General features: G+C 55.0%; 1 protein-coding gene across 2 annotated transcripts; it reads left to right on the top strand.

The window, feature by feature from the left end:
- The first annotated feature begins 498 nt into the window (after positions 1-498).
- Positions 499-19,327, top strand: LOC144944573 (casein kinase I-like). 2 transcript variants are annotated; one of them, XM_078872839.1, is made up of 11 exons: positions 499-709; positions 808-917; positions 6,793-6,903; positions 8,049-8,197; positions 8,507-8,735; positions 8,910-9,080; positions 9,236-9,384; positions 10,136-10,313; positions 10,712-10,851; positions 11,279-11,356; positions 16,143-19,327. In XM_078872839.1, the coding sequence occupies exons 2-11, from the start codon at positions 842-844 to the stop codon at positions 16,269-16,271; spliced, it is 1,410 nt and encodes a 469-aa protein (XP_078728965.1). In that variant the 5' UTR covers positions 499-709; positions 808-841; the 3' UTR covers positions 16,272-19,327. The 2 variants fall into 2 exon arrangements, with proteins under 2 accessions (XP_078728965.1, XP_078728966.1); XM_078872840.1 differs by lacking the exon at positions 11,279-11,356 and having other exon boundaries at positions 502-709.
- Positions 19,328-25,055: the final 5,728 nt, after the last annotated feature.

Raw genomic sequence — 25,055 nt, forward strand, 5'->3', positions numbered from 1 at the left:
CTAAAAGCTCCGTGGCGCAGTCCGTGGCCTCCATTTAAAATTGGAATCATCGAGGGTATTCTATATGAATCAAGCGCCCTTCCTAGCATTTACCGTTATAAACCTTTTTCATGCGTAGTACCCCAGTAATTACCCTGTAATCGGGTAATTTGTATGGAGTAAGGGTAAAATGTAGGGTAAAGGTAGGCTCGTTGCTTTTGACCTTTAACCTTACCTTGCTAAAGGTAAACGGTAAGGGTACAGTGATTGTATTGTGGTAAGGTAAAAGGTAGGGTAAAGGTAGGGTAAAGGTAGGGTAAAGGTAGGCTCGTTTTTTTTTTATCTTTTACTTGACCTTGCCTAGGCCTCGTCACTCCTGTCCACGCGGTGACGTCGCCACGCGCACCTCCAGCCTTGTGACGTCACGCGCAGCTCCTCCCCCCCCACCCCGCAGTGATGTCACGCGCGCAGAGACACCCCCCACACACACACACCCCATCGCACGCGCCGCGTGACGTCACGCGCAGTCCCAAGCGCCGCGTGACGTCACGCTCCCGACAACCATGGCCACCGGCGGCAGCAGCTAGGAGGAGAAGGCTCAGGGTGAACGTTTCAATCCGCCGCATCCGCCGCGTTCGCGCGCCTCAGCCGCCAACATTTCGAGCGGAACATATCCCGCACAAGTCCCCGCGCTCGCCGGCGCCAATATTTCTGCGATCCCGCGCAAGACGTGAGTAGGGTCGCGGTTGAAAGGCTCGACTTCGCGCGGGGCGTTCTGTTGCTCGGGCGGGTACGTTTGTTGACATTAAGCCACCATTGTCCCCGCAGCTCGGCGAGCGCCACGGCGACCCGGCCTCGCACCATGGAGTTGCGCATCGGCAATAAGTACCGGCTGGGCCGCAAAATCGGCAGCGGCTCCTTCGGCGACATCTACCTGGGTGAGTTTCCCCGAGCGCCCCGGCCTGCCTCGCTTCTGCCGGTGTATGAGGTCCCTTGGTCGGTAGCCCGGCTAGGAAAGTAGCTTGTGCGCGCAGGCTGATCGTGCGCTACTAGGCCGCGGCGCTACTCTCGGTATCGCGGTAAGCCGAGCCCCTCTGGGCGGCTTCGCTGCGATACGCAGGGCGGGAGAGACCCCACGCGTTCGTGGGACCCCACAGCTCCAGGGGAGAGGGGGGGAGGGAGATCGCCTTCTTGCTTCGAGGTAACTCGAGTCGGGATGGTCTGGACCTGGGCACCGCCCTGTGAATGTGGAATGCGGGTCATCTGGCGCGGATGACTCGACGCCCGAGCGGGCAGGGCCAGGCTTGGGCAGGACAAAAGGAGGGCAAGTTTGGGCAGGCTCTAAGATAGCAATCGCAGGATAAGCCGCCGGGGCACGGCTTTGTTGATCAGGGAAAGGCTGGTGGCATGGTAAGAGACAGCAGGAACGGGTATAGGGCAGGGCAGACGGGCCATGCCCCCCTGGCAGCTGGCGACTGGCCGCGCTGAGTGACAGCAGCAGGAGTCACACCGCCTGGCCCGGGCCCAACAGGCGAACGGGGAGACGGGGCCGACCACCCGCCCTCCCTCCCGTCCGTGTTACTTCGCAAAACCCGTGCCCTTCGCTTGCCGACGGCTCGGTCAGTCGTCCCCAGATGCCCCTTATTGGAGTTTGGAACCCCCAGGGACCCTAACAGCAACTCGATGAGTTTCAGCTTGGGTCGATACTGTTTTACCACTTAAACTTCGTGTGTCCATGGGCTACCTGGTTGGCAGCAGAGAGGGCAGTGCAGTAAAAATATTGCTTTTTTTAATTCTGTGATTGTCCTTCTTGATCGTGACTAGCGTGGTTGCGATGTGGTCGTATGGAACCCATCGACCCGCTGGGTGGGGAGCAGTCCTCATTCAAGAGTGAATTGACAAATTTGCTCTCCTTAAACATGTTTACCCAGATAAGGTCTTGCTAAACTGACACTCAAGGATATCTTCATGTGTGGCATCTGAATCGTAAACACGTTCAAAACTAGAAATCCCATGACTCCCTTGAAAAACAGACTCGGACTCTTGGTGATAAGGGACTTTATAGATTGAGTCAGGGTGTAGTCGATATGTAGGACCACTGGCGATTCCCCACAGCATTAGTAAATACAGATTTTTTTGGCTCGTAACCTTCCAATTGTGACTCATTACCGCGTTTAGAACGTTTGGGAAGTACCCGGGAAATGGCAGTCCGACAATGAATTCTTAAATCTCTCTGTGCGGAGCTTTGAGTATTAACCCATAGTACGCATGGTCGGTGTGCTCCGGTTTCTTCCGACATTAATCAAAATGATCTTTTCTCATGCCATTGGCCAAACATCCCAATGTATAAATACCCTCCTGAAAGTCCCATGAGACTCAGTGATGGTATACGTCTTTGTTATTGAAGCCTCATTGTGCGGTAGTTAGCACGCTGAGTTATGAACCTAGCCACAGCTAATACGAGTGGCAAGTGATATCTGAACTGGCCCTGTCACCCCTCTTACTAAGCCATCACTGAATAGAGTAGTGAAGTATAGTTAAAAAATAACCTTGACCATTGTTGGGTTAAGAATGGGTGGAATGTCTTAAATATATCAAAAAAATATATAATTAGCATCATCAGCTTTTCGTTCAATGCTTCTTTTGGGGTGTAAATAAAGCATCGATGTATTGATTGGCAATGCGTAATCAAGTGCCTGTTGTAGAAATGCATCAGCCCCTCCCCCCGCGCAGAGCATGCGGTGATGTTACAGCACAACAGTGATGGAGAGCCTTGTACAACAGGCATAGCGGCGTCACCCACTGGCAGCAGCAGCACACGGCACTGGACTGTATTCCAGTGTTCCGGTGACCACCAACCCTGCCGCCCCACCCGCCAGGCGTTCCTTGGAGAGAGGAAGTCTGCAGCCCCAGCCCCATCTCTTTGTTTCTGTCTCCTTGGCGTCGCCGTGTGTTCAGTTCAGCAATAACAACAACAAATGTCCCATAGCGAGTAAGATAATCGGGCCGAGCTGCGAGTGAGTGAGTGAGCGAGTGTGTGTGTGTGCGAAGCGACAGCCTCGGGGCGGTGGAGGAATGTGAGCCCTGACTTGTGAAGGACGGCGAGGGCTGCGATGTTTTTACAAGTACCCCCAACCCCCTCCCAACCTCATACCTCCTCCACCGAGTGCATCTGTCCCCAAAGATGTTTTTTTTATGAACACAGTTGCTGAGCAAAGGTCCAGTACATCGAGCGGCAGTGATCAACAATGGCTCAAAGTTGCAATCGATAAGAGTTAACATTTTTCTTGAATTGAGCAAGATTATAAAAGCTTGGAAATGAGACGATGGGACAGCATTCCAAAGTGGAGCAGTGCAAGGCAAGAAGCAGAAGGAAAATTGAGGTGACATGCATGCTGTGCGGTGAGTGGGTGAGTCAGTGTTGTGGTAGTAGTTTTAGCGCACTGCGCTACGAACCTGGCGAACCGAGTTCCATTCCCGCTCAGGGCCAACACCGGTGACAATTATCTAAACCATTCTTCGGCCTGCCCTATGTCAACTCGGCCTCAAATGAGTACCTAGTGCGTTGTTTGAAAATTGCCACTATGGAGACAAAGGCGGTTGGGCGTGTGTGCCGTACAAGCCTTCATAGGTGTTTGCTCATAGCAGTTGTCCCAATAGTCTGTTATGGCTATATGGGGATTTATTTTTGTGATCTGTAGTGTGGTGGTTGAAGGCTGGATGATGAGATGAAACATTCAGTGTCTAGTAGCCCGAGTCCTCAATATGGGTGGATGAATCTGTGAGTGAAGTTCACGTGAACAGGAACCATGGTAGTAGCGGAATAATAGTTATAAGGCGGCAACTCTTCATTGTTAAGTGGGCGACTGGATTGAAGGGGGTGCTCGCTTTTGTACTGCTAAGTTAAAGTTTTGTTGTTTTGGAATGAACGGAAGGTTTTTGACAGAATAAAAAAGGGATAAAATCTCGTTGCGAATCCTTAGGTTTGTAAGGCCATTCTCTTGTACAGTCGTTCAAACCATTGGGTATTTTATTGTAGCTTTACAGTTGAGCTGTAAGGCTATAGTTTTTGCAGATCCCGCAAGTTAGTAAACACTTATCCGGTGTTTGAAATAACTCGTGACTTAAAGGTGATGTTGCATTGTATACCCGGAAAGCACACGTTCCCCACGTAAGTGTCAAAGTCCTCTTCATCAACTAGGTCAATCCACTGCTGGGTGAAGTCCTCTCCGACCCACTGCTGCCTGCACATCTCACAATCCTGCAATACAACAATCCAGAACCTGCACGCAAACCGATCACGTTCCATCTCCTCTGGATGTCCTCTTGGACGTGTTCTATTCCTATTCTACACCATCGTCCTTGGTCACTTCTAGCCGTGGTGTGACCTGCTCAAGCCCACTTTTCCTAATGGATTGGATGAGGTCAGTTGGAGGGGATATTACCCAAGAACCCCACTCTTATCTGGAGCGTTTGGAGAGAAACACTGTTACACGTACGGTGAGTGTTTTCAAACAATCCTTGGCCTTATGCCCCACTTCCCTAGGGACCTGAGTTAGATCCCAGCCGTCACTAGCAAGTGATATATCTTAGCGGATCCTAGTGCCCCCACCTTCGCCAATCTGCACTGATCAGCTTGGTGAAGTGTTGTCAAGCAATGCCGTAGATGGGCACGTTGTGGGGAGGCCTTCCTCTAGCAGTGGATTGATTACAGGGTTTCATAGAGATAATCTGTAGGCAGAGCAGAATGGGAACACGAGGGTGGTGACTGGAGGGATCTCGTTAGCGCGGCGGGGGGGGGGGCAGGAGGGATTTCCACACACTCCACTCGTCTCTTGTGACCTGCCCACTCAGGCTTGTGCTTATTGGTTGTGGTGATATAGGTGGTGGCGGTGATTGAAGCGGTGGGGATTCTGGTGGTGATGGTGGTTGTGGTGGTAGTGATGATGGTTGTGGGTGTGATGGTGTTAGCAGTTGTGGTTTTTTTATACTCTTAGTTCTTTCGGTAAAGTCACGTAGGTAAAAAATGAAATTTAAATTAATAAAAATAAAACAATAAAAATCACGACGTTTCGTCGTTTATTGTTCACTTGATGCAGCAAATCTGGCTGTGACGGTCCCACCTGATGATGGAGACTTGTGTTGCCTCCAAAACGTCGTGATTTTTATTGTTTTATTTTTATTAATTTAAATTTCATTTTTTACCTACGTGACTACCGAAAGAACTAAGAGTATGAATCCTTGCAGTCACGAAAGCTTCAAATCTAGAATTAAGTTGTGGTTTTGTTGTTATTTTCGGTGATCGAAACACTGAACCCCTTTTTCCTGTGCAGCATGTGGTTGTGCGTTGTATGGCCATGGGCAGGTGCACGGTTCAAGCTCCCTCCATCCCACGCAATCCCTCTCCACCTCTTCACCTTCCAACATGGCACTCCACACGAGGGTTCTTTATTTTATACGCAGTTGCCAAGCATGCGCTGAAGCACCCATAACGTAAAGTGGTAGGCTACAAAAAGGTGCGAGCAAAGTTGTAATAGATAAGTGTAACACCTCTCTTGCATTGAGTGAGGTTATAAGAGCTTGTGTAAAGAAACGATGGGGAAGGAAATGCAAAGTAGAGCAGTGGGAAGGGAAGAAGCAGAAAGAGAAGTGAGGTGACATGTATTGCAATGGTTGGAACGGCGGTTCCTCTTGCCTTTCTTCCTTGGCAGTGTTTTTTCAGTGACAATCACCGGTTGCGTTTTAATGTGACGCGCTGTTGTGGTTACCACGGGTCGTTAGGCAGCGTCTGGATTACAGATGTTTTTGCTCATCGCTTGCCCCTCACCCTGGGCCTGGCTACTTAAATCACAGGGGGGCCATTCGTCACGTGAATGGAAATGGCCGAGTCGGGCGGGCGGCTTTGTGAGGCTCATTTTAACAGCGGTCGTGGGAATTGAGCAGCAGGATTACGTAATACTGGGTCGATGGTCCTGGCACGGATTCATTCCCAGTCTCGTCACAAACGCTGACCGCCTCTCCATTTCATATGACGTGGGGTTTGCCGCCAGCATTTTTTTGTATTTCTTTTTTGGGTTTGGCCACTTAATGTTCTGGCCAAATAAGACTCTCCTCCACCTGACATAAACTAATTTAAGCAATTTGATGGATCTGATTTCTAAATTTGGTTTGCGAGAATTATTCTTGAACTTACCGGTGATTTGAGACAAAAATATTAAGCTTTTGTACACGGGACAGTTTAAAAGTGTTGGGTTTTGGAGGGTCTCGCAATACACATTTGGCCAGATCATGACTTTTCAGTTCACATTTTTAGTTTAAAAAGTGCCATCGACTTTTAATGAATGTTTTCAGTGATATTGATCAGATGGGTAAAAATGCACACATCCTTCCAAAATGCACTTATTGCCACTTGTACTTATTTTGTGGACTGTCCAATAAATCTATTTACGTGACAGTGGTTGGGTTTTTAAAATGAGGAACATTAAATCCATTGCTTCCAATCACAGACGCTTAAATATACAATCAGGACGCTACCAAAGAGCGTCAATCACAGCGCACGCCTGCTGCAGTGCAACAATTGCGGTGTGAGAAATACTAACATTTTCTCAAATTACTCGAACAAAAATAGTACAAACGTGATTTAAATAAGTGGGGGGGGGTGCCTCAATAGAAACGCGGGATGGGTAAAAGTAGTTTGTGCTGCACTCACGAGACCCCCTCTGTGCATGCCTGTACGTACTCGCATGTGTGCGTGTGCACGCTCGTAAGTGTGTTCTCATGTCCGTGTGTGTGTGCATGCACGTGTGTGTGTAGGCACCAACATCGCGACGGGTGAGGAGGTGGCCATCAAGCTAGAGTGCGTGAAGACCAAGCACCCTCAATTGCACATTGAGAGCAAGATCTACAAGCTGCTGCAGGGCGGGGGTGAGGCTGCCTCGCTCATTTGCTTACTCCTCGCTCACTCTCTGGCTGTGTGCGTGTACCAGAGGTCGCAACCGGGTACCCGATACCCGTACCCTACCCGATACCTGGCTACCCATACCCGGCCGGGTACGGGTACCCGTTTGCGACCCTGGTGCGGCCGGGTACGGGTAGGCCGTGAGTCACTGGTGAATAACCGTTTGTCACTCATTTCGGGTAGGGTACGGGTAGCGTACGGGTACCCATACCCGGCCGGGTACGGGTGCCCGTTTGCGACCCTGGTGCGGCCGGGTACGGGTAAGGAATCAAAACCCGTTTGCGACCTCTGGCGCGTCTACATGTCATACCCGTCAACCCATACGGTTTACCAATATTCTTGTACAGGTCCACATCGCATACAGCTGTTTTAATATGGGCATTATTTTTGTTTGTCTTTGTGTTTCTCCCTTGTGATGGGGCATTGTAGGATGAATGTTGTGACCAATTTAGATCTGAATTTGTCTGTAATAAGGTTGGCAATGATAAGGGGTTGACAGGTATGACATGTACAAGACCTGTTACGGTTGTGTGATTTAGGGGTCCGTTTTCTCGTATTCGATTTTTAGGCCTAAATTTTAATTCCATTTCGTATTTTTGCATTTAAACTTGGAAAATGTAATTAACAATGTGTGCTACATTCTTGTCATTGAATGTAAAATAAGTCAAATGGTTAACATAATGTTACATCAGTTTCACAATAATTTGTAAGCAAATGTATTGCTTAAAAATGATTGCATCATTTCAGCACATGATGCAACTTGGTAAGAGAAGCGTGGAAGTGATGCGTTTGAAATTAAATAACTTCCTGTGCTGTCATTTTCTAATCAAAGCTCGATTTTCTTATTTTTGGATCGATCCCACCAGCTAGGCAGGGGCGGGTCCACGGAGGATGATGCCCACGGGCTCACCGTGGCGATTACCATATTGACGTAGATCTGAGGTTGGATTCGGAGCGAGTGGAGGGGTCGATGTATTGGGGTGACGAGGCCTTGTTCACGTCTGTGTGTGAGGAGGAGTCTGACGGTGGCATTTGAATAAGCTGTGTGCTGTATCCAGTAACGCCAGTGACACCACTTCATACTCTTGCTTGCCCCCTCCTCCCCGTGCAGTCGGCATCCCCGTGATCAAGTGGTGTGGTGCGGAGGGCGACTACAATGTGATGGTGATGGAGCTGTTAGGCCCCAGCATGGAGGACCTCTTCAACTTCTGCTCCCGCAAGTTCAGTCTGAAGACCGTGCTGCTGCTCGCGGACCAGATGGTGAGGGCCTGCGCCGACACTTCACGTGTAACGGATTCACGTGACGGCTCCTGTCGGTAGGAATCATGACTCGATTAGCGAATCGAATAGTTGCCCCGCATGAGGAGAATTCATTGAGCGATGGGGGCAGTGGGGCAAGGCGGAAAACTCTTACTGACCAGGCCCGTTGCCTGGCGTTCGCCGCCGTGAATTTAAAATGCTGGGGTTAATTTGGCGAGGTCATCGTTACTCGATGGGTGACGAGGTTTGTGGGAGCACGACGCGATGGTTCGGTGACGGCACTGGCCTCTCGATTCCCGTCGCGTGCAGATCAGCCGCATCGAGTACCTGCACTCGAAGAACTTCATCCACCGTGACATCAAGCCCGACAACTTCCTTATGGGCCTGGGCAAAAAGGGAAACCTCGTCTACATCATCGACCTGGGCCTGGCGAAGAAGTACCGCGACTCGCGCACCCACCAGCACATCCCCTACCGCGAGAACAAAAACCTGACGGGCACGGCGCGATACGCCTCTATCAACACCCACCTGGGCATCGGTGCGGCACTGCACATCCATCGGTGCCACGTTCGGTTCTGTTTTCTTGTTGCGCACGAAGGCAGCGGCAATGTGTTTCGGTCCCCTGTGTCTGTCAGTGCCAGACCGTTTGTGTTCATTTTGCTTGTCCACGCTTATGTGTCGGTGTGCGCATGCCTGCGCTTTTGCTCCACAGAGCAGAGCCGGCGGGACGATCTGGAGTCCCTGGGCTACGTGCTCATGTACTTCAACCTGGGCTCGCTGCCCTGGCAGGGCCTCAAGGCGGCCACAAAGCGCCAGAAATACGAGCGCATCAGCGAGAAAAAGATGTCGACGCCGATCGAGATGCTCTGCAAGACTTACCCCTGTGAGCGGCCCGCACGCCCCGCCACGCACGCGCGCGCACCCTGCCCACGGCGGCCGCGATTGACGTGCTCCCCCCGCATGGCAATCATCGCCCACCGCTGTCCCTTGTGGGCACCCTGTGACCCTGTGCTGCTCTGTCACCCCCACCGCTCGTAGCTGAGTTTGCGACGTACCTCAACTTCTGCCGCTCACTGCGATTCGACGACAAGCCCGACTACTCGTACCTGCGGCAGCTCTTCCGCAACCTGTTCCACCGGCAGGGCTTCTCCTACGACTACGTGTTCGACTGGAACACGCTCAAGTTTGTAAGGACGCCGCACCTCTGCGTGCCCACACTCCCATGCCAGGTTATATCGCAATGCGCTAACTACTGCGCCACCTCTCTCTCTATGACGCGTCTCCGTGGACTAAGGTGACTTTCGGCGTTAGTATGCTGTATATTCTCCCTCCCCTTGTTCCGCAGAGCTTGATGATCAAGTGTGAGTAAGTTTGGAGTTTTTATGTTTAAGGTACACGGGGAATCTTTGTTGTACGTTTAGTTACGTTCGTTTCCACTTATTTATGGTTTGTCTGTGTTTGTACACTAAACTATTTGTTATTTTACCAGGTAAGGCCCACTGAGCTATATAGCCTTTTCTCACAAGCAACCTGGCCACAAATGATAGCTTAACAAAGTGGTTTATCACTCTTAAACGCACGTTGATTGTAAATGTGGAGGAAAAAACCGGAGGACATGGAGAAAAAGCCACACGACCACAGGCAGAGCATGCAAACTCCAAATATACAGGCGTCGTGGAGTGGTTTGCGCCCTGCACTACGAGTTAGATTCCCGCTCAAGGTCAATAACTGGCAAATATTTTAATCGGTCCTTGGTTCCTTCCCTAGGTCATCTCGGCCTTAAATAAGGACCCTGTGCGGTGTGTAAGCAACAGCACCGGGCATGGTGTTGGCCACCCACCCCCTTGACCTGTCGGCCGTCAAAGGCGCTCATCAACAGCACTTGCCCTGACAATATGTGTTAATGCTTTCCGGATGATCTTTGTCGTTGTGCTTCAGGGGGGCAGTCGTGCCGGCCAGGAGGAGGCCGGGCGAGAGCGGCGTGAGCGGGAGGAGCGACTCAATGGCACGCACGCCCACGTGCCGACACGCGCGTTGCCCGGCTCGGCCGCTGGCAGAATCCGGCAGGATCACGCCGCCATGCCAGCCCCCCTCTCTCCCACACACCAGCCTCCCGGCAAGCCTCGCACACTCGGCTCACTCGCCCACACCCCTACAGACTCCTCAAACACTCCCATGTCTCCCACACACCAGCCTCCCGGCATTTTCTCCCACTCACACACACACTACTTGCTCGCCAACACTCCTACAGACTCCTCAAACGCTCCCATCTCTCCCACACACTCACACACTCTATTCACAAATACTCCTGCTAGCTATCGCTCTTCTCTGACTTCTACAGCACTCACTAACACTCGTATTAACGACTCTAATGTTCACATTTCCACAGCACAGCTTTCAATAATTCTTGTCTCACACTGCGTCCTCCACAGGTGCTTGTATGCGCTCACCTGTGCACGTGTGTATGTGTGAACATGTGTCCTAATGCGCGTGTGCGCGCGCGTGTGTGTGTAGGGGTGGTGGGTACCCGTCCATCCGTGCGCCCCGAGCAGGACCGCAAGGTGAGCATGCGTCTGCACCGCGCCGCGCCCGTCAACCGCTCCTCTTCCGACCTGACGGGCGGGCAGGAGCCCCTCCCCCGCGTCGCCTCCAAGGCAAGGCCTCCCCCCATACACAAATCCACATGACCCTGAGCTGTATCCATGGTCCTCTTAACCCTACTCCTCTTACATAGTTCCACCTCGACACCCCCCCCCCCCCCCCCCGTGAATGTGGAGAGAGAGAAACTGTCTGGCTCTGGTGGCCACATCTCCTCCTCACTCCTACCCCTGCTCCTCGCCCCTACCCCTCCTCGCTCCCCCCTCCTCCTCGCTTCTCGCTCCACCGTCCTCTATGAAGGAGTGCGTTGCTGCAAATGGAGACTTGTGATTCTGCACCGGCGGAGATGGAGATTGTCGATGGGTATCGTGGCGTGCGGGGAGATTGATGGTGGTGAGCGTGTGTGCGTTGTGCGTGCGTGCGCGTAAGGGAATTGACGGTGCTGTCTCTCCCTGTCACTGCGCTGGCCTCTCGTCGGGATAGTACTGTAGCTCACTGCCGCCTGCCACTGAGCGACTGCGCCACTATGCCAAACGGACACGCGTTGGCGCGTTCATGACGGTAACTCACCCCGGCCAGCGGCCTCCGCCCTCGCCGAACAAACCCCTCTCCAGAACAACGCCCCTCGCCCCAAATAACACCGGCCGGGCCCTTCCCCTCAAGTGGTGGCAGTTTTGTTAACGATTTGGATAAAGTCTGAGGGTCAAAAGTGGTGGCCCGCTCAAATGAGTGTTGAGGCAGTGGTCATCTTCTTCGAGCCAGTGGTGGAAATTCACTTGACCTTTGGCAGGGGCGAGTCTCTCTCCCTAGGATGACCGCTGTTGATCTCCCCACAAAGTGGTATTACTTTTATTGACCCCGCAAGGATGGGCCGAGTCGAGCCCCAACCAGGATTTGAACCAGTGACCTTCCGATTGCCGAGCCACTGTCGTTCTCCCGGCGAGCCACCCGGCCGGATTCATGAAATAGGTGACAAAAACGTTGGTGGACGGAGCGCGTTTGATCTCGGTCACCGGGTGTCGGGGCGAGGCTTCGCTGCTCCTGAAACGCGCTATCGCTTTCCAGAAACACGTCACCTCCCACGTCGGTAAGAACGACCCGGTGACCACGAGGAGCTCTCGTTAGGCAATCGGCCACCAAGGTGGGCAGCGATTGGAGTGGGCCAGCTACTCACTTCCCCCCCACTCCCCCACGGGCTTTGTTGTGGTTGAGGTTGTAGTGGTTGTAACGTTTGCTCTGCATTCAGCTGCTGCTCTTCCAAGCAAACGCTCCCTGCCTCCCTTCCCCCACCACTCCCCCCCCCGCCAGCTGCTGCCGCTCGCTCTCTCCGTCTGGTCCCTTTCACCCAACATTTTATCTGAAACAAAATAAATAAGCGGACAACATGAGGCCTCCTCCTTCACATATCCGTCCCTCCACTCAAAAATGTTAATTCTTTGTTACGCATCACATTGGCATTCTGTAAGTGCATAATTTCAGCAGAAATGTTTCAACGCAAGAACATCTCTGGACTGGTATCAACATGCAGTGTCTGAGTCGGGCTTGCTTTTGAAACTCCGATGGCGAACTGCCAGATGTTTATCGCCAACGATCCTCTCATGTGTCCTATTTCAACGCAAAACTATAATACACAACACAGAATAATCATTAACATAATTGCAGACATTGTAATTTACGATAAATAAGAATTGTCGGGGGGGGTGGGGGCGTGGTGCCAAAATGGGGAGCAGCCGAGAGCGATTGTTGTGTCTCGGCCACTCACGCTGGCTCCGCCAGCTACCTCCCCGCCCCACTCCCGTACCCCCTCCGGAGGCATCTGACGGGAGTGTGTGCAGGAGGAAGTGGAGGATTGTGGGGGGTGGGGGTGTGGGGAGGTACAGACCCCGGTTGGCTCTGGGTGGGACGAGGGGGGGGGTGCGACCCGGCTCCACCTTGGATTTCTGGACACGCACGCTCGCAGTTTTGATAACGCGCATAAACCCTCGCATTTCATGGTGCTTAGACGCGTGCTGCGTTTTTCATTTTCTCTATTGACCAACGTCAGGCGCGGCCGCGGCTATATCCATACAGCAAATTTATTTTTCAAATTATATTTTTTTATATATCTTCGCCCCAGGAGGCAGATTTATTTTTTGGCTTCATAATCTGGCGGTGTGCGGCGTACGGTGCGTGCATGAGCGAGCGGCAGTGCAGTGCGAGGCTGGGGGGCCCGGCATGCAGGACTGCATGCGAGCACCAGGTGGCAGTGCAGGCCGAGCATGTCGCAGGCTGTCAGGCGGCGTGGCTAGGGGTCGGCACGGTTTGGCTCAAACCACCAAACCGCGGTTTGAACCGAACCAAATCGGTTTGGTTTGGCTCTGTTTGAACTGGTTCGGTTTGGTTTGGGGCTACGAAAACCGACTCGGTTTGGCTCGGACAGGGTGGAACCGGCTCAAACTAGTTTGGTTCAAGCCAACTTAAGAGGTTTGGTTTAGCTTAGTTTGGTTTGGTTTTGGTTTGGTTTGGTTCAGTCGTCGCTGGTTTGGTTTGGATTGCTCAATTTGAAACCAGTTTGAGTCGGTTCAAACCGTGCCGACCCCTAGGCGTGGCTTGCTGGGTACATTCTACGGATGTTAAAATAATCAAAACCGATAACCATCTTCAGAATACGTTCACAGTTCTGACAAACCGGTTCCAGTGGGTTGACAGTAACGGTTGCCGCCGATTGGCAGGGCGGCATGAGTCGCTGCTTGGTGCATTGGCCCTTGCTTTTTCAGTCACACGAGGTGCGGGTGCAACCCTGCGGTTGCTAGCTCGCTCGCACAACTGATGGCAGAAGGACTTCCACGAGAGGGAGCCGTATAGGGTTTTTGCTGTCCTCTTCCACGCTGACCGGATGTCTTGGAAGAGGTGGGCGCACCCACCACGTTGCGTCCTGCCGAGCGATAGGTTCGCTTGAAAAGGGAAAATTGTTGGGTTCGTCGCTGAATGTTTTTGTACGCCTGCGGTCGACCGGTCGTAACCTCTTTTTACCGTTTTAACGCGGTTACTGGTTACGCACAAAAGCCCCCGATGTGGACTGTGTGCGTAAACGTCGCGACTCCCTTGGCACGTGGCAATTCATCGATTACACGAGTTTCTGATCCCCCATGTACGTGCATCGAACCGCGCATGCACGTGGGTAGCGAGCAGTGTTAGGTGTCGTGGTTGGGGCACACTCTGTTATGAACCCGGCACCCCCGACTTTGTATCCCGCTCAAGGCCAAAAAAGGTGACGAATATCTGAACCGGTCCTGGGCCTCCTCTAGGTCGACTCGGTCTTAAATGAGTACCTGGTTCACAATGTAAGCATCGGCACTGGGGAGACAAATACGGCCGGGCGTGGTTCTAGCCACGCCACGCCCTCGTTCACCGTACCGGCCTTCGTAGGTGCTCGCAAACAACGTCCCACACCAGCCTGTGTGGGCTACGTGGGGAATCTGCGTCACGGTGGAACTTTTCGATTCGGATGTAGCCCCCATTGCATTTGGTCCACGGAAACAGTGGAGCCACTCTGGATTCCACTCGCGGCACCAGGGCCAGAATAAATTGGCGCCTGGCCCTGACACGTCAAGGTGGAGTCGCGGAGGAGGTGAACCCATACATCCGTCACGTCCGCGCAGCGCTCTGCTGTAATGACGGAACTGTGCTGTCTCAGCCAAACCCGTCCCTCCTAAACCAAGAGGCCCATCATGGTACAGGCCCATTACGTGTCTGCTCATATCTTATTCTATCGCATTCTTCCATCTCGGCATTGGTCTCTGCCTATACTTCATCGGCGCAGCACCCCTGGAATCTCCACTGTCATTCTAATCTGTGCATGTGTGCGGGTCTGTGGGTCTCAAATCTACATATTTTTTCTCATTTCCTCGTCTTTGTCTCTTCTTAACACATGCCCGAAGCCCCCTAAAGTCAAGCAATTTCCTGCTCCAATGGGCAATTGAGGTAGTGCCCGACTCCTCTTTACAGCCCTGAGCTTGTGGCGGAAATACCACATTGCTGTGGTGGGGGCGAGTCTATCCACAGCTACCGTTGTTTACTTCCCCACAAAGTTGTTATCCATTGACCCCATGGGGACGATGGGCCGAGTCAAACCCCACAACCAGGGTTTGAACTCGCAACCTTTCCGATTACGAGCCGCTCGCCGTACTGCCGAGAGCCACCCGCCGCCCCAAACGTCACGAACGTGAACGGGGGGAGCGAGCTCCCCCCCCACGGCAGTGACGGCGTCGGTGCCGCGGTGAGGAGGAGGCGGCGCTGCAGCGGACCGGCGCGTGTTCTCAACCGTGACGCCGGGCCCAACTCGGCCTCCGCTTGGCTGCGCGTTGACCATTACCTCGCCCATTACCGCCACACGCCCCCCCAGGGCCCCGAGCTCACGCTGATGGACGGCAGCGGCGGCGTTCTCTCGGCAGTGGTATCCATCACGCCCGCCGCCATCCCGTCAGCGTGTAACGACCCCCCCCCCCCCATCACAAACTCTCTTCCCCAGCCCCCCACTATGCAAGTCTACAAACTGTCACGGTATGGGGGCAACAATTGAATTCGGTAATGGTTTATTTTGTTTTTAAGTTTGTCTCACCAGTCTTGTTTTTCCCGGTTCAATCTCTCGAGGTTTTCCTCTCTGCTCGCCACCCCCACCCCGCGTGACACCGTGTTCTGCGTGGCTCGTTAATAATCGTTTCTCACACACGCACGCAATTCCTCGGCACTAAACGGGGCCCACGAATCTCTCCCGATCGACGAATCGTCGCCATCATGCGGCTTTTCTCTTAAACGCCGCCGCTGGGCGTAGGCCCCGGGGCCCGAAGCGCTCGGCGGCCAGGCCAGCGACAAACCCCGGCTCTGCGTAGCTTTAGCCAGTGCCACCCAGGAGGTGCACCCGCACCCCCCCCCCCCCCCTTCTGGTGCGGTTGGGTGCTCTGCAGGTTGCCCCGCCCTCCCCCCACTCCGTCCCCCACCGCTTGCAGCTTGGTCGCGAGCCCTTTGGACCCACCGCGCACTGTGCTTCGCTGCTTGTGGGCACTATGGCCGCCCTCCCCCTTTCCCCTCCCTAGTCCCTCCCCCGCCCCCCTCCTTTCCCACCAGGTGGGCGGGGGGGAGGGGCTGGTGGTCACAGGGGGAGGAAGGGGTCTTCATGCACCGCCGGGAGCCGCCGAAGAGTGGCGGAGCATGTGCGCCATCGAGTGCCTCTGGCTGGTGCTTGTGCATGCCGTGTTCTCGTACAGGTTCTGTGCCACCCCCCCCCTCATCGGGGGGCTGTGCGATTGAGTGTGCGTTAATGTGCGTGCACGCCTGTGTGTGTGTGTGTGTGCGCGCACTTCTACAGCTGCCTGCCGCCATCTCGTCCAGCAGCGGACTGAACTCGGCAGCCCTGCGCCGGAGCAGCGCGTCGGGCCGGGCAGAAGACGGAGACGCCATGTCGCGCTCCAACTCCTCCCGCGTGCTCAAGAAGTGACGGCCCCCGCTCCCCCCGTGCCCCTTCCTCCTCCGTGCCAGCCCCCCACAAGACTCTCCTCCCCCCATCGCGCCCGGGACGAGCAGCCCTTTGGACCGCCCGCCACCCGCGGTGCCGCGGCTGCTACCCTCCGCGCCGCCCTCGTGCGCGGAGAGCGCTCCCCCACGACCCCACGCTCGCGGCGGAACCCGGCTTCCCCCCCCCCCCCGCGGCTCTTGGCACCCCCCTCCCCTGCGTGCCCTCCCCCTCCCCTCCCACGCGTGAACTCTGCTCACCCGGTGCCCGTAGAGAGGGAGATGGAATTTAAAACACGGCGCTGTCAACTGAACAAAACGTCCCCCTGCCGACACCGCCCGGCACAGTCTGCACCGTGGCGTGTGGAGGAGGGGGTGCGGTGTGGGGCGGAGTGGTGGTGGTGGGGGGGGGGTTGTGCTCGGTCTCCGACTACCGCGCGCGATTTGCCGGCAACACCCCCAGCCCTCTGCGTCGAGGTGTGCGGGGAGTGGTTGGGACGCGCGCGTTTCGTAGACGGCTCGCGCGCGCGAGAGACGGTTCCTGCAGGGTGCCGAGCTGTGGCCTTGCGCTCCGCCACCGCCGCTGCCGCTGCTGTGGACGGGCGGAGTGTGTTGCGGCCGTTGAGTCTGATGCCTCGTCTTAGCTGAACCCCGTCAGACTGGGTTTAGTTGCCGAGCTGTGTTAAAGACTGTTCTTAGCTGAGCCGGGTTAGACCCGGCTCGGCTAAGCAATGTTGCACCCGTCTTAGCTGAGCCGCGTTAAACCTGTCTTATTGAGAGCTGTGTTTAAACGATTTTAATTGAGCTGTGTTTGGCTTTGGCTGATCTTTATTAGACAGGACTTGGTTTAAGCTGTGTTAATCCAGTCTCGGCTGCACCGATAGACTGGGATTTAGCAGAACTGTTAAACGGACTGGGCTTGGCTGAGCTCTTAAGACCACGCGTTGGAGCGAGTGGCGCTTGGATTGGGAGGAGGAGGGGGGGGCTGGCCCTGAATGGTGCTGGGAAGGTGGGGGGCTTGGCGACCGGGAGTCTGCTGCTCCTGTGCCAGCTCCATGGGGGGGGGGGGGTGCTTTGCTCAAATGGCTCTTGGTTTTTTCTTTCTTTTATCCGTTTCTCTTGTGAATTTCATTTTCTCTTGGCTGTTTGTGTACTAATGGGCATATTGCATTTTTGAGATTGAATGGGTTTTGGATGCAGCCTTGATTGTCCTGTTCATGCTGGAAAAAGGCTTTTGTAAGCTTAACATTCTGCAGAGTACCTTTTTTCCAATCTGCTCTGCAAGTGGCCACCACATGAATCTGCGACCCCCCCCCTCCCACCCCCCCTCCCATCCACCCTCCGTGCGCCCACCGGTGGCTTCACGGCGCGACTGATCGGCGCACCGTTGACGCGCCCCACGAGCAACCGCCAAACATGGGCGCGGAGAGATCAACGTGGGCGGGGGCGGGCGGGCGGGCGTAAGCCAGAGAGACCGTCGCCTGAAGGCGGGCCCGGCTCTTCAGGATGGCGACGACCTTTAATGAACTCTGTCGATTCTCTTAATTCTTCCAAAAATGAATTTGTTGTGAGTTGTGTTTAACCCACCCCCCCTCTCCCCCCCCTCTCCTCCCTTCCCCTACCCATCGCGTGTAACCGTGCAAGGTCCCTCGAGCGTGTTAGTCGGTGGCCAGTGTGTTTGCTAGAAGAGTTGTCGGTGCTCAATGTTGTTGGGATTCATTGAAAGATGTTGTAGTTGAGAGATTGTGGGGGGGAGGGGGGGGGGGATGGGGGAGGGGGTCGGGGAGAAGCCGGCGGCGACGAGGTGATTAATGTCGCTCCGTCCACGCTACGGAGTAGGGGGGGGGGGTCAGCGGGAAGCAAGTACTTAGGTTCCTGTGGAAGTCGCCGCGATGTTGGCTGTGCGAGTCCCATCGCCCAGGTCGCTTGACTGTGGACAAGGCTCGCCTGTGCCCTGTCCCCTGGCAGGCCTTGAGCCCGGCCACAACCAGCAGGGCCACAGCCACGCGCGTGCGCGTTTTGAATCCGCGATATAGACGTAAGCCCTTCACGTTCAGAGTGCTGCTGCAATGGTTATGAGTGGGCACACCTGCAGTTCGTTGGTTGGCAAGGCAGTGTGTGGCAGGGTCAATTACTGCTCATCTCATCCGGGACACGTCTGGCCACCGTGCAAAGCGAGACCAAAATACCCTCCAGAGTGGCTCTCGGGCTCCCGTGTAGCGGAGGCTTTTCTGCCAACAGCAGCGGCGTTGGCAAGCAATCGCAGCTCTGCGCTTCTACCTGGATGATAAATGTTCGGAGAGTCGGAGCTAGGCTTGTTGGGGTCTGTTGCGCAAACCGCCCTTGGCGGTGTTCCCCTCGTGCTATTTTACCCGCATTGACCAGCGCGGTGAAGTATGGCAATGTGACTCGCAGCCCCGCATGGTGCGGGGAGGCCCCCCTCCAGCATTAGCTTGCCAACCAGGGCTGTAAATGTTCTGCTTTAAACGACAGGTGTAGGTAAAATGCCACTAAGATGTTTGGTGCGCAGTGACACGGCCGGGCCCCCCCCCCACCCACCCCACCCCCAGCGGTGGTCAGGGGTGCAGAGGTCGCACGCTTTCCGCGCACCGCTCGGTGTCGAGAACGCGCGAGTTCCGTTGCGTCTCCCGTAGCGGCGGCGTTCCTCAACTCCCACCGCTGACCCATCTGGCGCGGGTGAAGTGGGGGAGCACTGGGATCTTTTTCAATCAACCCTGGCTTCTAGCGTCACTCGCTGGGCAGGTGTGGGTCACCACAGCCGAACGGCAGGGTGACAGTCGGGGGTGAGTCGCCCACTATCCCACCATGGCCCCCTGGTGAGGACGCCGACCACCCAGTTGGATCTCCACCCGGTGTGGCGCTCTGCAGAGAGAAACGTTCATATTTTTTTTTCACTCCCCAACTTTTATTTTATAGTTTTCTTCCCGTGGAGTCTGCTTGCTTTCTGTATTTATTAATGTCAGTCGTAGGTTTTAGCCATAGATATAAGACATTTATAATAAAAAAAAATCTTTTTAAAGATCACAAGTGTCGTGCCCGCTAGTTGTGCGTGTCGGGCGTGGTGGGATTTCTCCGGGCATGACGCTTTCATCCCACGCACGAGACCTGCGTTTAAAAATGAGCGATGAATTCACATACAATTCACTTACCCTTTTACCATAACCGTTTCTCCACGTAAAAAATGTAAGCGTTTTTTGATACCCCATCAGCAGAGGTCGCAACCGGGTACCCGATACCCGTACCCTACCCGATACCCGGCTACCCGTACCCGGCCGGGTACGGGTACCCGTTTGCGACCCTGGTGCGGCCAGGTACGGGTACGGGTAGGCCGTGAGTCACTGGTGAGTAACTGTTTGTCACTCATTTCCCAACGTCTTGTCTCTTCTCACAATTCAAGTTCCTAGAATCAACCCACCCGCGCCTGCAACATGGCTTCATCCCAGAGGTCGCAATCAGGTACCCGATACCCGTACCCTACCCGTACCCGGCTGGGTACGGGTAGGGTACCCGTTTGCGACCCTGGTGCGGCCGGGTACGGGTAAGGAATCAAAACCCGTTTGCGACCTCTGCCCATCAGCCACACGCGGCTTTCTGGGGTACAGCATTTCAGCAGCATCGGTGTTAACGAAAGCCAAACTCTGGACAGAATCTCGACAGCTGAGTCGGGTTCGCTTGAACCACTGCCAGATGTGTGAGGTCCCTCTTGTTCGATATGGGACCTATTTGGAGACACGAAGCTTTAATACACGACACAATCGGCAGTGGAGATTCAAGGTATTCTCGGTAAAAAGGAATTGGTCACCGATCCCAATGTGATGTACAATCGCATTTTAACCTCCGTGATGTTTTATGACCGGGGCCTTGGATAAAATGGCACAGTTCAGCGCTATCGCGTTCCCCGCTTTGTTGCAGAGGTTTGCGGTGTGGGTGGCAGGCCACCCTGGTTAATACTGCGTTGTATTTACCGTAAAAATAAAATGCGCCGTCAGTCTCGGTGCGCGTTAAAAGATTCTATGACGGTCGAAGAATAAGAGGAAGGCCGTTCTGTGCCGCAGCCATTGTCACAATTTGCCCAAATTAGTCAAATGATTCCGCAAATCACTCGATAGGAAAACCGCAGCAATCATTGCCTCTGACTGCGCAAACTCAGAATGATTCTCCGAAGAAAGCCTTGAGGCTCGTGGAGGCTCTCCTGGGAAACGAGCAGAATAACTGACCCAAGGCATTTCTCGCCTCGAGTCATTTATTTTAATAGCTGACTTGTGACCGTTCCAAGTTGATTGTGTAACCAGGTGAGAACTCAAGAGACCAGGATAGTTTTTAATTTGTACGAGTGACCTGGGGCATCAGTCTGCCGGTAGTGGGCGATGACTGCTGCTGCTGCTGTGCGATCCCAATTAAGTACCGTGACGTGTGCATTTTCGAACTTGGCAACATTGAGCCCTGATGCCGGCACACGATGGGGTCATACTCTTGCCAACGACGTGGAACCTCCACTACGGCGTGGGAACACACTCGCCTTCGTCTGCCCGCACCGTACCCGACTCTGATAATAAAAATTACAATTCGCGACGTTTCGGGCAATGGTCCGAGTTGGCTGATGCTCGAGGACGTGTGTCGCAGAGGTCAAGCATGGGCAGGATTCTTCACGGATGATGGTGGTGGTGGTAGAGGTGGTGACTGGGGGTTGGTGGGTCACACACAGATGATGTTGCGAAATTCTAATCCCGTTGGCTTGACGTCGAGGGGGAGCCGTTCCCTGCCTGTGCTTGCCAGAAGGCGGTGCAGCAACAATGTTGACCCCTCCACGTGTTCTCTCTGCATGTGATCGTGTTCCCCCCCTCGTGCGCGTGGAGTTTCTTTCCAGGTGCTCCGATTTTCCCTCCCACACCTATAAAGACATTCATTGCCTGAAAACATCTTCCTGTATACAACACCGTAGATCTTTGGCGGGGAGGAGGGGGGGTATTTGAAGCCGGCTTCTCGCCGCGTGGCTGCTGCTGCCCTCCCGCTCGTCTGGGGGTTCCTCCTCCTCCTCGCGCCCCTTGAGTCGTCCTCTCGCTCTCTCCCCGCTCTCTACGAGACAGCTAGGTCATCTTACTTGCAGCATCACGTTGTCGTCCACTCATTGATATGCTAATCTTTTTCTCTGCCCCCTCCCTCTCTCCGCCCCCGCCCCCTCTCTATATTTAAGGCCCCGTCACAGAAACGACCTCTCTCTTTGTGCCGATATGTGTTCTCTCTCTGTGTGTCCTTGTGATGTCTGTCTGCTTGTATGTCTGTCTATAGTTTTCTAGTTAGATTTTTGTTGCTATTTCTTTTATGCCTGATGATGATTGCTTGTGTTGCAATCGAAACGTCGTAATATGCTATTATTTAATTTATTATTTTATCTTTAGACGTGACTTAACCGAAAGAACCAAAGAATAATTCCTGCAGTCACGAAAGCTCCAAAATTAAGATATCACCACCCTCGTTCATCTCTGGTTACACAGCCCCCCCCCCGCCCCGTACGGCGCTTGCTGCCTTGATTTGCCCTGCGTGCGGCGACGCGCTTCGAGATCCTCGGTGGCATTCCGACAACAATAATACTGCGACTGCTAATGGTGATAACACGCATGGTCATTGCCAGCCCCTTTGTAACTCCACCGCGTGTGTCGTGAGGACCGTCTCACTGATGCCACGCGTGAATCGTGCGGGTTGGTCAAGGGGGGGGGGGATGGGCAGGACTCGCTGCCACTGATGTTAGCCGTGACCCCGGCTGGAACTCCGAGGCAGAGGTCGATTCCTTACCCGGCCGGGTACGGGTACCCGTTCCCTACCCGTACCCTACCCGAAATGAGTGACAAACGGTTACTCACCAGTGACTCGCGGCCTACCCGTACCCGGCCGCACCAGGGTCGCAATCGGCTACCCGTAACCCGGCCGGGTACGGGTAGCCGGGTATCGGGTAGGGTACGGGTATCGGGTACCCGATTGCGACCTCTGCTCCGAGGGGATTAAAAAGCAGTGCGCTAACCACTGCGCCACATCACCCCCACCCCTGTGTTGTCCCATCCAACCGCTGAACGAATGTAACTCACCTCTCTATGCGATGATGCAGTGTCCATGTAGTCTCCCCTTGTCTCTCATGCCCCCCTCGCGCCAGCTCGCCCCCTTGATCCGTGGAGTCGGTGGGAGGGACTCCCCGTGTCGCCCCGTGACTCTTCGTGCCTCCCCGTGTCTCTGCCAGGTTCATAGTCGCCACGCACTCGGGCGAGAGCGGGTGGCGTGGCTCGTGACAGATGGAGGCTCGTTAAAGCCTCATTAATTATGCAAATCTATTCTTAACGCGGTCTCAATTGCTCGGTGGGGGGGGGGGTTAGGGGGAGCTACCATGGGTGAATCGGATCCTTTCGCGAGTGGGGCGTGGGGCGTGGGGGGGTGTGTCAAGTTGTCTAAAGGCAGAAGCCACATCAGTACGCTGTAAATTCGCCTCCCCTCCCCCTCCCATCCATAGGAGTCCCCCGACACATCCCATCAGCCGCACGGCTATTTTTGGGGTGTGCACACACATTCAGCCACATTCACTCAACACGAGCGCAAACTCTGGACCGGTTTCAGCGTTCAGTGTCATCATCAGCAGGGGTCGGGCATGCTTGAACCGACAGTGCCGGTGAGCTGCCAGGCGAGAAGAGGGTGGGGGAACTGGAGAAGCGTGAAATCGTGGAGACGCGACACCACAGCCCGAGAACACAGCGTGGTGATGTGGGTGGGGGTGGCGATGTGGGTGGGGAGCGGTAGTGTAGCGGTTATTGCACTGCGCTATGAACCCGGCGACCTGGGTTCGATTCCCGCTCACGGCCAACACCAGTGACGATTATCTAAACCGGTCTTGGGCCTCCCCTAGGTCGACTCGGCCTCAAATGAGTACCTGGTGCGGTGTGTAAACATCGTCACTGGGGAGACGAAGGGGGTCGGACGTGGTGCTGGCCACCCACCCCCTCGTGTGCCGTGCCGGCCTTCATAAGTGCTCGCTAACAGCACTTGACCCTACAGTATGTTAAGGCTATACAGGGGATCTTTGTGGATGGGGGTGATGTGGGTGGGGGTGATGGGGGTGATGTGGGTGGGGGTGATGGGGGTGGTGGGGGTGGTGGGGGTGATGGGGGTGGTGGGGGTAATGTGGGTGGGGGTGATGTGGGTGATGTGGGTGGTGGGGGCGGTGGCGGTGGCGGTGATGGGGGGGGTGGTGGTGGCCCTCCTCGATCTGAACCGGTCCTGGGGCCTCCCCTCGGTTCACTTCGCCTCGTATAAACCCCCCGGTTTGAACCCTCCACGAAGCTCATGGTCCACCCTAAACCGCACCCGCACAAGCCATGGCAGACGCGCGGATTACCTGATGCACAAATGGGGGGGGGGGGGGGGGGGAACTCCTCCAGTCGTGGTGCGCTACTGTGCCTCATCCAGAGCAGACGGCACAATGCGTGGCGACGCAATTCCCGATCCACGAATGCGGAAGAGACATCACGGCGATGATCAAACTCCGCTCCTCCTGGCGCGGTTATCTGGGCTTGACCACCTAAATGTGAAAGAAAACAAATTCTTGTTGATGTGAAGCTTTCGTGACTGCAGGAATCCATACTCTTTGGTTCTTTCGGTAAAGTCGCGTAGGTGGAAAAGAAAATAAATCACGGCGTTTCGGGCGCTTGTGGATGATGGACGCTTGTGTTGCGCCCGAAACGCCGTGATTTATTTTATTGCTCCGCGTCTACATCAGCCGTACGAATAGAAGAAGAAGAAGAACGTGATGCGGTGTGTCAACATCACCGCAAGGGAGACAAAGGCGGCCGGGCGTGGCGCTGGTCACCCACCCCTCTCGTATTCCGTCCTCGCTCACAGCGCTCGCCCCAACAGTCTGGCTAAGGCTGCAGCCGTGCGCTTGTGTGTGGGCGTTTGCGGTTCTGCTTTGATCGTTGTTGGTGATTACGCAGATCGCTGTAAAGCGTCAAGATCGCGTCCAAATGTCCACTCCCTCACCCTCAACTCTCCCCCCCCACCACCACCACCACCACCCACCGCCCCAACCCACAGGAGGCCATGAACGTCTCTATCAGTTACCGCGCCGTTCTGCTGACGAGCGCCTCGCCGATGATTTGTAGCGGCCTCCAACGGGGCTCGTTTGGGAGAAGGGGATCAAGGGGGTCTCCCCCCCCCCCTCCCCCTGTCTGTCTCCGGGACCCCCAGCACCTCCCGCCGAACCCCTCTACCCATGCCCCCCCCCCACCACCGTTCTATCCCTCAACCCCACCACCCCTCAAGTCCTCGTGCCAATAGATCCGCGTTCATCATCCGGGGCCAATTTGTGAGCGAGGCGCCGCGTGTGTAACGGGGGGGGGGGGGGGGGCAGGGAGGAGGATGAGTGGGGGGCACGGGGAGCGACGGGGGGGGGGTGCAATTACTCTCCGTGTTTAGGGAAGAGTTGGATGAGTGGCGGTGCGGACTGGATAGGGATGGGGGTGGGGGGGATGGTCGATGTGATTGTTTATAGAGGCTGGGGGAGGGAGGGTGTTAATTGCGGTGCTTGTTTGGGGCGGGTGTTGGAGTAGTGGGGGTGTTAATTGTGGTGTTGGAGGGGGGGGGGGTGAGGTGGTTAGGGGGGGGGGCAGGGTTGTGTGTGGATGGGGGGGAGGGGGTGTACCCCGACCCATGGGGAGCGGTGGCTCAGTGGTTAGCGCACTGCGCTGAGAACCCGACCACCACCCGCGTT

This window comes from Lampetra fluviatilis, chromosome 35 (genome assembly GCF_964198595.1).
Source record: "Lampetra fluviatilis chromosome 35, kcLamFluv1.1, whole genome shotgun sequence".
Lineage (NCBI taxonomy): Eukaryota > Metazoa > Chordata > Hyperoartia > Petromyzontiformes > Petromyzontidae > Lampetra > Lampetra fluviatilis.

What these genes read in the sequence shown, in the direction of transcription:
- LOC144944573 (XM_078872839.1), top strand. Translation starts at nt 842, where the DNA reads ATGGAGTTGCGCATCGGCAATAAGTACCGGCTGGGCCGCAAAATCGGC. An exon ending in CTTCGGCGACATCTACCTGG is followed by an intron (nt 918 to 6,792) that starts GTGAGTTTCCCC and finishes GTGTGTGTGTAG; the next exon opens with GCACCAACATCGCGACGGGT. An exon ending in TCCCACACACCAGCCTCCCG is followed by an intron (nt 10,314 to 10,711) that starts GCAAGCCTCGCA and finishes GTGTGTGTGTAG; the next exon opens with GGGTGGTGGGTACCCGTCCA.